We start from the raw sequence: 12,875 nt of genomic DNA on the forward strand, positions 1-12,875 counted from the left end.
AAATCATTAAAAAAAAACCTAATTTTAAAAATGTTTTGTCTGAGATTCATTTATTTGTGCTTTATGTGTATTGAGTGCTTTGCCTGCATGTGTGTCCATGTACCATGTGCATGCAGTGTGCTAAGAAGCCAGAAAACAGCATCATACCCCCTGAAACTGGAGTTAGTGATAGTTATGAGCTTTGCAGTGACTGGGAAAGGAACCCAGATCTTCTGGCAGTGTAGTCAGTGTTCTTAACCACTGAGTCATCTTTCCATCCTATCATATAAATAAAACCAGTTCAAAAGCCCTAGGAACAACGCATCAGACAGACGGTAGGCCAGGACTCAAAAGTGCTATTTGTGGTCTCAAGAAAGAGTATCAATTTGAACGGTGATTCCACATGAACATGCCATCCAAGACGCTAAGGAAAGCTGATGACAGATTCCTGGATACAGTACAGAAAACTAAAAAGACTACTGAAAAAAGAAGGTGGGTGGTTATTTATACCTGTCACACGCCCCAACCTTGGCTACCATACCTGGAGAATCTCTTCACTTAGAAGAAAGGGAAATGGGAACCAGCTCTGCAACACATACCCCAAATACCTGTCCTGGTGAAGTGAAACGCTGGGTCCCAGGACCCGGTAAAGTGACACTCTGGGCCCCTATCCTAGTGAAGTGAAATTCCATGGTCCCAGGACCTACTCTAGTATTTACAAACCATCTAAGATTATCCTGTTACCAGCCCGTAACACACAACTCTAGGCTCAGATTGGTTAAACGAACTTGGTCTTCAGGCCACCTACCTTCATGATAAACCCAGATTCCAGAGTAATCTATTAAGGTACTCATAAACTCAGGCTGCAGTCCTGGCCATCTGTGAGTGCTATAGGTCCCAGCCCCCTAAAAGTACCAGGCTGGCCTTTACTGCCCTGAACATCAGATCCACCCAATGTGAAGCAATCACACAGCATACAACCTTACTTTTTGGTACTGTCAAGCCCAATCTCCCCACAAGGACACAACAAGCCCAAATCAACACCCAATATTCTTTTAAACTGAGGCTCAAGGCCACCTCTGTCAGCACAGAATCCTGATCTCCCCTATATATTTAATCAATTTGGATCCACACTGGTGGATCTAGGGAACAGCTCTAACTATGTACTTCGTGGGACAGCATTACCAAGGACTCTAGCATGAACATCACACACACAGGATATCAAATGACCTGGCCAGCATCTCTGGACTTCCTGGATGATGTGAAGCTCCCTTATCTACAAAGATGACAATAAGTCCCTGCTTCTCCAAATGCACAGACAGACACAATAAACATGGAAAATCAAGGAGAGAATAATAACCTCACTCTAAAATAAGAATATTCTCTTGGTTCTTGAGCCAGAAAAAAAATAGAAATGAATAAATTTATAAATGTATAAATTGCCTCGCGAAAACTTTCAAAACTATTGCTGTCCTGGTTTGCTTCTGTTACTCTGATAAACACTGACAAAAAACTGAGTTGTAGGAGGAATCTTCCATTTGGTTTCCAGGTTGAAGGCTATCATCAAGGAAAAACAAGGCAACAACTCAAACCATGAAGCTGAAGGCAGGAACTGAATCGGAGGACACGGAGAAATACTGCTTGCTGGCTTGCTCTCCACCGCTTGCCCTGCTGATTTTCTTACACAAGGACCACTTGTCCAGCGGTGTCACCACCCACAGTAGCATGGACCATCTCACATCAATCATTAACCAAGAAAACGTCCTACAGACATGCCCATAGGTCAGTCTGATAACGAGAAGTCCTCACCTAAGCCTCCTTCCTAGTGACTCTTCTGGTTTGGGTTAAATTCACAAAAAAAGGATCTGGCACAATTGTCCTGAAGAAACTCACCACACCTCAAGAAATGCCAAAAGACGGAGCTGGAAAGATGGATCACCAGGCCAAAGGGGCTGCAACCAAACCTGACAAGCTGAGATCAGTTCTGGGACCCAGATGATAGAAGGAGAGGATCAACTCCATAAGCTATTTTCTGTTTTTACAAGCACACTTTGGCATGCATGTATACATACAAACACACAAACACATACACACACTGGAAAATACAGTGAAAAACAAGCAACAGTGAAGAGCAAATATCACAACAGTCACTCGAAGATGTGTTCAGTGAAAGTATATAGTTTGAAGATGAATAGATAAGGGGTCATGAAAGTAAATGTTAGGGCTGCGAGGGTTTAAGGAGGGAGAAAAGGAATAGACAAATTATTTGCAGAAAATTTTTCCCACTATGAGAAAATATGTAAAAATATAGGTAGAAGAAACTCAAATTCTCCAATCAGATGTAATCCCCAAAAACCTTTTTAAAAACATACAAGCAATTCATCAAAAATCCAGAAATTGTCAGGATTTGCCAGTGAAGTTTCCACCCGGACACCCGCATGTTGAATGCCTGGTGCCCAGTTAGTGGCAGTTTTGAGATCACAAGGGTCCTAATTTGATAAAGTTAAAGCTGAATGGATTCTTTAGGGAGTGTGCAGAGGAATTAGGTCAGTGTGGGTGTGCTTCTGAAGGTTACGTCTTGTCCCAGTTGTTCCTCTCCCTGCTGCTGGGTGCTGGGAGGTGACAGCTGCCTCTGCCACAGACTTCCATTGCTGGGATGTCTTGTCTTAACCTGAGCCCAAAACAACTGAACTAGACCTTCATGAACAGAAAAAAAAGGTGGGGGAATAGGGCAAAATTGATGTGTTCTCCTCTTTATTTCAGATATTTTTATCATAAAAACAATGGTATGAACACAGAAAACAAGTGGGTCATTCTTGTTAAAATACTTAACCTTTTTTTTTCAGAAGGCTTTAAATGGTTTGTGAGAGAAACTTGTAAACATGTGGAAAAACTAACGGGAAGGCATTTATATAGCAGTCAGCGGAGCTTCGTGGGTGACACTGTGGCTCAGAAAGCAGACGCTGCTGAGTGCAGAAAGGGGAGTGCGTTCAGGGAGGCGACTGGACTGGAAGGCCTTAGGTTACACTCAGGCACGAAGTCGTGTACATTTTGTCCATACCCGAGACTTCGTAGAAGGCTGACTTGAAGGGTGAAGGATTAATTAACCGGAAAGAAAACATTTCAAGTCAACACAGTCTTCGGGGAGTTTCATGAAAGTCATTGGCTGATGTAGCCAGATTTACAGTGAACCAGGAACAAAAAGCCAGAGCAGAAGATATGAAAACTATGCAGTTTGGTCAGAAACGGAGAATGTGAAAAGCTAGAGCAAAGGGCAGGTGTTTGCTAAAAGTGCTAGTCTGTCTTCAAAAGTCTGGGGGCTTTGAAAGGTTCAGAGAAGCACCTGCTTTACAAGCCTGGGGGTCGGCGTTTATATTCAACTCCATATTTAAAAAAAAAAAAAAGTTGGGAGCCAAACTGTGGTGGCACATGTCTTTACCCCAGCACTTGGGAGGCAGAGAAAGATAACCTCTGTGAGTTCTTAAGAAAGCCTGGTCTAGAAGGTGAGTTCCAGGATAGCCATGGCAACAGAGAGAAACTCTGTCTTAAAATTAATAATAATAAACTATGAACAATAAATAAAATTGGGCATGTGGCACACGCTTGCAATATCAGCCCCGAAGAAGCAGAGCTGGGCAGAAGCTGTGTAGTCACTGGCCAGCAAGACTACCACACTGGGAGAGCCCCAAGCCACTCAGAGGCCCTGTCTCAAAAAGCAAGATGGGTGGTTTAGTTTCAATCTAAGGATTGAAATTAAATTTGATCTTTGGCCTCCATAAGCATGCACCTACAGACAAACTCAGAGAGAGGAAGAGACAGAGAGAGAGAGAGCCAAGTACCTTTTACCAGGACAACAGGAAAGATGGTTTGCAAGCGTTTTAAGAATAAATAAAAGTTCATCCATTCACAGTCTCTGTAATGAAAAACAGCAAACTTATTGAAAAGGCTTTGTTTGCAAAAAGAGGTCCAAGGTTCCCTCCATGCACCAGGTCACCTAGGGAAGCAGTGCTTCAACCATCAAGGCTATCAGGTCCCGTGAGGCATCTGTTGCCTGACTCAGGCTTGCTACTGCTGGAGTGAGCGGCAGACCTCCGTGTCACCTGTGATACTTGTTTTACCAGTGTACAGAATAAATGCTGTAGAAGAGCGAAGCTTCAGTGGAGATTTCAAAGCTGGCCCTGGGAGACCAGGCAATGTATGACAGGGTCAGAAACCCAGAAGTCATATCAAATACTGTATCATATTAAATCTTTCCCAGCAGCCGTGGTATTGCTATGGTTATGTGTGTCTTTTCAAAATACATTGATGAAATGTAAAACCTACAGCAATCGTATTGCTGGAGCCTTGGGAGAGCAAGAAGTCACGAGCACTCCATCCACTGAAAGAATTAATGTTGGTACACAAGAGGATGAAAGGAGCACACCAGGAGAAGCTTTGCCTTTCTGTCATAGGAAGACACAGGGGTCCCCCATGAGGAATGTCCTTCGCTGACTGCATCTCAATGAACTAAAAGAATAACAAACTAAGCTCAAAGCTAACAGAAGGACTGCAACAATAAGGATTGGTCAATAAACAGATAGACAGACAGACAATTACATACATACATACATACATACATACATACATACATACATACATAGACAGATAGAGCAGGGAGTGGGGAATAGAAAGTTAAAATGAACTGAGACCTAGGGAGGTTTTGTAAAATAAACAGCACTGACATCACTTCAGCTGAAGTAAGCAAAAAAGATTTTAAAGAAAACAAATCGGAACTGAATGAGAAAACGTTACACCTGGTCACACAAAATTTAAAAGATCCTAAAAGAGGACTCTGACTGATGTCCAGCCTGAAAGCGGAAGCCCTGGCATGCTCCTTCATGCTCTACTTGCTCAATGCCCAACTCCAAAGCTACTTCCCCAGGTCTAGGGATTGCTTACAGAAGCAGTCACTAGCATGCAAGAAAATACTTTAGTTGTCTATTGCTGATAAAATGATGATATTTAGCAGTGATTACTAAATTTATTATTTCACAATTCAAGAGCCAGGAGTCCAGAATTAGTTTCACTGCACTAAAATCAATATGAAACCAGTTTTGTACTCCCTCTCATAACTCCGGAGGGTAATTGTTTCCTTGCCTTTTCTAGGACCTGGAGACCGGCTGTGTTCTTTGGTTCTTGGCCCAATTCCATCTTCAAAGACAGCAGTAACAGGGCTAGCCTTTCTCACATTATAGCACCATGACACTGACTGCTGACTATGTAAGGCTTATGTAGATAACCCCAGATAGCATCATTAAAGGAAGTTCACAACCAACCTTAATTTCCCAACGTCATAACAAAACACTCCAGTTCCAACAGTTAGAACATGCATGCCCCTAGGATACCCTTACTTCCCCTATACAAAATATATTTGTACACTATTAACTTTTCAATTACACTATGTTGGTATGCTCTACCATGGAACCCAGTCCCTGGATGGATGGATGGATGGATGGATGGATGGATGGATGGATGGATAAATGGATGAATGGATGGATAGACAGACAGACAGATAGACAGATATCCTTTAACTATCATTATAAATGATTCTTCAAAAAGTCTCCCTAAAGCTGAGCCTCCCTAAAATAGAATACAGACTCCCATTACGTTCTCAATTTTTCATATATTTCATCTTAATAATGACTAAATTATTATCTCAATAATTGTTTGGTAGCCAGTTTTAATGCATAATGAAGCTTTAATTTTTTGATTTGCTACATGCCTAACACTAACAGTATAGTAATTGTATAATAATGATTTCAGTGGATGAACTTAACTTATAACAAACAGCATTCACTAATGGAGAATCCTCACCCCTAAAGCATACCTTGTGACATTCTTCCTGGGTCAACCCGATTTCTCAACTCATCTCTGATCACTGCCCTATTTTACTCCATCAGAGAGCATCCTCAGCCATTACCCTGAAGCTTACAGACACCCACTGTTGATGGAGGAAATTTATTGGTTAAATAATAAAGAAACTGCCTAGGCCCATTTATAGGCCAACCCTTAGGTGGGTGGAGTAAACAGAACAAAATGCTGGGAAAAAGAAGCCGAGTGAGGAGTCGCCATGATTCTCCCACTCCAGACAGACGCAGGTTAAGATCTTTCCTGGTAAGCCAGCTCATGGTGCTACATAAAATATTAGAAATGGGTTAGATCAATATGTAAGAGCTAGCCAATAAGAGGCTGAAACTAATGGGCCAGGCAGTAATTAAAAGAATACAGTTTCCGTGTAATTATTTCGGGGCATAAGCTAGCCATGCGGGCGGCTGGGTGCCGGGGACGCAGCCCTGCCGTTCTTATTACAACACACTGTGACAGTTGAGCTTCACTGTCAACTTGGCCAGATTTAGGATTGCCATAGATAGAGACATACCTCTGCTTGCATCCCTGAGGATGTTTCTCATGCGGTTTAACTAAGAAGGATACACCCTGACTGCAGCTGGCCCAGGGATACAAAGGAAAACAGGAAAAGGTGAACTAGCATGAGCATTCATCTCTCCCTCTCTGCTTCCTGTGAACAACACATCTGACCCTCAGCCCCTCTGCTCCTTCTACAACAGACAGCCATTCTCACTGCCACGTCTTCCCCCTCAGACTGTGAACCAAAAGTAGTCATTCCTTCAAGTTGCTCTTTCAAGTGTCTTGTCACAGCCATGAGAGGTGTAGCGAACATGCTCCGTTATCACCACACTGAAAACAAGCCCACATCATCCTTGCCTCTGTCAATGCAGTCGCCAACCAGCGGCACTGGCCTACCACCAAATACCTGTGAACACCTTTTCCTTTAAATGTAAAGGTTCTTTAAGAGGAATTACCAAAGTTGCTTTAAATTATCAAATAAGGAAAAAATGTTTTGATTTTTGTTTACCCTTCGGGGTTAATGAGACTATACTTTACTATACAAACACTTCAGAAGGAATTTGCGTAAGACAATGGATGAGATTATCTATTTTAGGAGCCTGGATGAATTCTTACGATCAAAGAGCTAAAACTTAAGCTAACTTTGAGTGTGTGCTTTCTTCTCTGTGAACTCTCATGAACAAAGAGAAAGGAAAACTAGTATGATCATTATTTGGCAAAATACTAGCTAGACTCCAAAACCAGAAAAGGGAACTCCTTTATCAGAATACACTCCTGCTGCAAGTCTTTATCAGAATACACTCCTATATTTTTAAAAGCATAATAAGTGTGGTTTCTGGCTGTGTGTCAGATTACAGCCAGAAATGTCTAGAACTCCAAACCACTGCCTAGACACATTATGCAATTATTATAACAGGTATAACCCAAAGTCCAAGTGCATTAAGGAAATGGTTAAATTTAAAATCTCATTAAATTTTCAAACAAACTATAAATCAAATTTCAGCAATGATAAAATGGTGTTGTGATATTATGGTTGATGTTACCATAAAAGTTACGATTTGGAAGCATATTTTACTATGAGCATAAAACAAAATACTAGGCCGGGCGGTGGTGGCGCACGCCTTTAATCCCAGCACTTGGGAGGCAGAGGCAGGCGGATCTCTGTGAGCTCGAGACCAGCCTGGTCTACAAGAGCTAGTTCCAGGACAGGCTCCAAAACCACAGAGAAACCCTGTCTCGAAAAACCAAAAAAAAAAAAAAAAAAAAAAAAAAACAAAATACTAAGTAGTAGATTCATATTTCACAGTAATTTACAAAAACCATTCTTAGTTTCAAAAATACCAAAGTGTGTGTGTGTGTGTCTTAAAATCAGAAAGAGAAAATGAAGTAGCAAAACTGAAAATATTAATTAAGTAAAAGTCACAGGGCAAACATATTTTGAGGTTTCTTATTACAAAATAAAGAGATGGGAAAGTATCTCTTGGAGAAGCAATCGATGGTTCTGAGATCACTTGTTATTGAGAACATATCCTTTAGCAATCGATGGCTCTGAGATCACTTGTTATTGAGAACATATCCTTTAGCAATCGATGGCTCTGAGATCACTTGTTATTGAGAACATACTCTTTAGCACAGAAAACTTGTACATGAAGTTTGTATGAAATCTGGGAGCATCTCACAGGCTTTTTAATTTGTTTCTATTCCTGCTATGACATTTTACACGCTATATAAAATACCGGCAGCATTCTCAACTCACTATAAATGGAACCTCAAAATGCCTCACAGTCTGAGAGCTTTTGTCTCTCTATACCCCATGGAATCCAGGGAAACACCATGATGCAGAGCTGGTTTTTTAACAAACCTGCTGCTCCTCTAGTATCTGAGGAAAGACATTGTCAAGGCCATGAAGAACTACCATTAGTCACACGTCCACTTGTTGCTGGTTTCAGAATTTGAATCTTATAGTAAGCAAAACTAATAACGCTCAGAAGTAGTGCATCAGTAACATAGCATATACGTTACAACAATACAGTGAACAGTAAATAGTGATTAGTACACAAAGTGATGTTCATAATGTGGCAGGAAATGTTATTTCACATCTCTGAATGAAAACTATACTTGTGAAGCATTTGATTTTTCTAATATTGGGCTTGGTATTAGCTAGGAAACAAAGGAAGCTCACCAGTGAACACTGATATCCACCAACTCAGGACAATTCAAAGAAAACACTGGGCATTTGCCATGTGTCTTCTTAACATGGTGCATACCTTGAACAAGCTGACTACTTATGCAGAAATAAATATTGTCTTAAATTAACCAGAAAAAGAAACTGTTACCCTGAAACTATTGCCTAGAAACTGTCCAGTTGTCTAATGGGTAATGGGTCAATGTCCACAGAAAGTGTGTATTCCTGGAGGTTCCTACTTGCAACATATGAACACTCTGTATAGGAAGCTACTGCCCCTAAGAAGATTTAATGAAGCCTTTGAGATTATCAGGACAAGTCAATGGGCTTTGATTATTAGAAACTTGGTTTATGAAGCTTCCTGGTTACTTGACCCATCATGTCCTGAAATAGCTTGGTTCCCAATTTGCGGAGACCAAATTAAAGAGAGAAATAATACATGACATAAGCCAAAAGCCTACATTTAATTACATTTCTATTCAACTCTGAATTTTTGTTGACAATTGAGCTCTATTTCCTTGATCACATCTGGCCATTGTTTTCAGATTCCCAGCCCCACCCTCCTCAAAGCATCTGAAAGTAAAGAAAATATCATAAACACTTGTCACAATAAAAGCACTAATTAAGAACTTTAACTGAGATACTCTTTTTATAAAAAAAGAGTTTACGTATTAATTCCTTATAAAAAAACAAATTTGTCTTAAATAAATGCAACACATGTCCCTTTCTCCCTTTCCCTACAACGCTTAGGAGCTGCTGTCCATGGTGACACGCGCTGGCTCACGCGGCAACAGCGCCACCATGGAACCCTCCAAGTTGCATCCTAAGTCTGTTTCTTGAAGGCAGCTGTGCAGGGCTGGTTGCAATTTGCATAGCCAACGCTTCGGTAATTATAAGTTGCACCACTTCTTTTGAAGCCATTTCTCCCAATCGAAAAGAAATCCCCGAGTGTGGTGGGGGAGGACGTCTTGATCCTCCGGATACAGGTAGTCAACCCCGGGTCTCTCGTGCCTCTCTGTGCTTCACCATGAGTAATTCTAATCTCCATGGACAGTTTAGCCGCCTTTTAGACCCTCAAGCTAAACACCTTTCCACAAACCGAGCAGTCTCCAAAAGCTTTATTCAATCATTTTGCGGGCTGTTTTTACCGAAATTTTAGTTTTGACTGCACAGTACATTTAAATATTATTTGAAATATGGACATTTATGAATGGCCAATGTCCACTGAATTCTAAAAGAAAAGAAAAGTTTTTAAATTCTATGCACACAATTATGGCAATGGGGACATGTGCTTCTGGGTGAACATTCATTTGAAATGCTTTTAAAATAATTGTAATAGTGTCATTCCTTTCCCCTTGCCACTGGTGAAGAAGGCAGAATAGGGAGCGTTCCCTGGTAATCTTGTTTCAAGTACAGTGACGTGCAGAAAAAAAAAAATACCGTAAAGAAATTCCTCTCGGTGGACACCACAGTGACGAAACTTTGGGAGGTATTTTAGCCAAGATTGAGCTGTCCTGTTTCCTTCCCAAATCCATCCCGCCCAAATGTTTGTGTTACAATTTATTGTTCCCCAGACGCCCAAATCACCCATCTGCCTCTGGAGTTTCTAGTCGGTAATTAAGGCATTATCCATTAGAACCGCCAAGTGCACCAAGTGAGGAGGAGGGAGAGGGAAATGAGGGAAAAACACCACACTTTAAAAGATCTGAACCCTAGACGCAGAGGGACCCCACGCCCCAGCTGGGACCCTCCGCCTGGTCGGGGAGCAGCGCCAAGTTAGCAAGAGCCTCGGGGCCAGCTCCTCCCACCGCACAGGGGGTTTCCGCACTGGGCCATACCTTGGAAGAGGAAAGCTTTCGTCCCATTATGCAGTCCCGGTACTTGGCGCACTCCGGCCGTGGACTCCCCAAGTTCTAACTCTGTTAAGACGTCAATCTGTAGGGACGGGTCCACACCAAGCCCCCAAACTGATGGGAGTGGGGAGGGGTAGGAAAGAAGAAAGAAAGGGGGCCATTAAAACGCAAGCCTCCACAGCTGCATAGAAAGCATCTTGGAGACAATATTGGGAAGTGCTGACAAGAGGAGATTCCTTCCTCCACCATGAGAGCCTTACCTGGACGCGCTGCCAAGCTTAAAATAGCAGAGCGCCCGGTCCCATCTCCGTGACCTACTTTAAGCCCTCTCTGTGCAAAGTTCCCCCTTAGTCAAAGACCCTAAGGGCGTGACCTGCCTCCCTATCCCCAGGACAAGCACACAGGGGATCTAAATGCAAACCCGCGCCCTCCAGAGCTCCCCAATCCAGAAGGACTTGGGGCGGCGACCCTAAGGCTAGGAGCATCCCGGCCCAGCTCGTCGGCCACTCACCGGCTCCGAGCCCGAGGATCACGCAGAACGTTCTCAGTAACACCCGGGACTCCATGGCGTGCATCGGCTCAGTCCATCGTCTCCCTCTTTAAAAATAAAGATAAAAACCAAGAGGTGCTGGGAGTGAAGCGGGAAAGCCGCGCCGGCCGCTCCTGCGACTGCCTCCGTGTCACCACCCGGGTTCAGACGCCTAAGACAGAGCGGGGCGGCCCCCCCGGGTGCGCGCCGAACTTGGAGCCGCCTCTGTGCGCATCGCTCCCGCACGCGGCGGGCCGAAGCCAGGTCGGGCTCGTGGGGACCTGCACAGAGCAGCGCTCCGCCAAGCCACGCCGCCCAGGCGCGCACGCAGAGGAAGAGAGGCGGCTCCGGGAAAGCCGGGCCGGGCCGCCCCGCACCCGCCCGCGCTCCCGCGCCCGAACCTGTTGGAAAGGCGGAGACAATGGCGAGAGCCTGGTGCCGCCGAGACCGCTCCGGGAGGGCGGGGCGCGAGCCGGGGTGCGGGCGGGGCGGCCTCTCTCCCCGCAAACAGAGCCGGGTCCAGCCTGGCTGGCCCTCAGTCGCCCTCCGCCACCCTTGCCCGCCCGCCCGCCTGCAATCGCAGCCTTTGGTAAGGATCTTAAGATCTCAAGGGCAGGTGCCAAGTTGATGGGCGGCGTTTGCTCTCACCCCTCGAAATCGGGCGCGTGTCTCCAAAGCCCGGCAGAGAGAAAGGACCACCCAGCCGCAGGAGGCGAGGTTGCAAAGAAAGGCAAGGCACCCGGCCGCCTCGGGCAAAGGAGGGAAGTCCGTACTCAGACACGCGCTGCACAGCAGCCCTGGAAGCAGGGAACTCCCTCCCGAGTGGAGAAAGGAACCCCGCCAAAGCACGCAAGACTCCTAGTGGAAGCTGGACAGAGGAAAGAGACAGGCAGAGATGGGTGGTGAGCCAGGGAAGCTTGACCAGCCCTGTCTGAGAGGCTCTCTCCCCAGGGCGGGGCGCTGGAGAGCCTCCAGGCACAGACTGCACATAGAACTTAGCCAGGAGCCAGGGGCTGCTGGACAGCTCCAGGACCTCTGGAGCCCCTGCCAAACTCAGACCCTGGATCAAGGGCCAGAGCTGGGGATTCTACGCACTAAGAAAAGCATGGATACTTGTAAGAAAGAATAGATGTTACAGATAAGAGGACAAATGGAGGATGGATGGATGGATGGATGGATGGATGGATGGATGGATGGATGGATGGATGATTGGATGGGTGGGTGAGTGGATGGGTGGGTGGATGGATGGGTGGGTGGATGACGGCGGGTGAGTGGATAGATGATAGATGAATGACCTATTGGTGGACAGGTAAGTAAATTACTAGAAGATAACCATACATACTTAGGACTTAAAGAGTGGGAAGTTTGGGAGGAAGTGGAACACAGGGTTTCAGACTCTAATAGGAATCCTAAGACAATGCATACTTTACCATCCATACTAAATAATGAACTATGGCCAGAGCCAGAAAAGGTGGAATAACCCTGCTCTGTCTGACAAGTAGAGGGACCTTAGCAATGTTAGAAAGACATAAGAAAAATCAGAAATGGTAAGTATTTGGGTAATCACAAGAAGCTTCTCTTGAGTCCTGTAAAAAATGTTTGGTAGTTATTGTTTTAGTATTGCTATTATAACAAATTATCACAAATTTATTGCCTAAAACAACAGAATTTCTGATCTTATAATTCCCTTCATTGTAACTCCAGCTGATATTGGAGACTCTGCATGCTAGGTCACAGCACTGACAAGACTATATCTACTCTGCAAACATAACAGGATAACTCCATGTGTTGCCTTGTAAAACACAGAAAGTGTGTGCAGTGTTTGGCTCACTCTCCCCTTCTGTCCTCAGAGCTACCCAAAGTAAGAGCTCTATTACACACTTCGCCAAAGACAATTTAGAAATCTCCTTTGATGTTAGGGGAT

At 44.1% G+C, this 12,875-nt stretch overlaps 1 protein-coding gene across 2 annotated transcripts in view; it reads right to left on the minus strand.

Annotated features, from left to right (window-relative positions):
- The window catches only part of Nell2 (neural EGFL like 2), a 315,528-nt gene extending 303,912 nt beyond the window's left edge, over positions 1-11,616 (minus strand). The window contains exons 1-3 of one of the 2 annotated variants that reach the window (XM_057791706.1): positions 11,600-11,616; positions 10,934-11,019; positions 10,408-10,536 (exon numbers count right to left, since the gene is read on the minus strand). In XM_057791706.1, coding sequence (XP_057647689.1) covers positions 10,408-10,536; positions 10,934-10,997 — 193 coding nt within the window. In that variant the 5' untranslated portion in view covers positions 10,998-11,019; positions 11,600-11,616. Of the gene's footprint in view, positions 1-10,407; positions 10,537-10,933; positions 11,020-11,352; positions 11,417-11,599 lie in introns of those variants that run through there. The other variant, XM_057791705.1, reaches the window with a different exon arrangement.
- Positions 11,617-12,875: the final 1,259 nt, after the last annotated feature.

Source organism: Chionomys nivalis, chromosome 17, assembly GCF_950005125.1.
Source record: "Chionomys nivalis chromosome 17, mChiNiv1.1, whole genome shotgun sequence".
Taxonomy (NCBI): Eukaryota; Metazoa; Chordata; class Mammalia; order Rodentia; family Cricetidae; genus Chionomys; species Chionomys nivalis.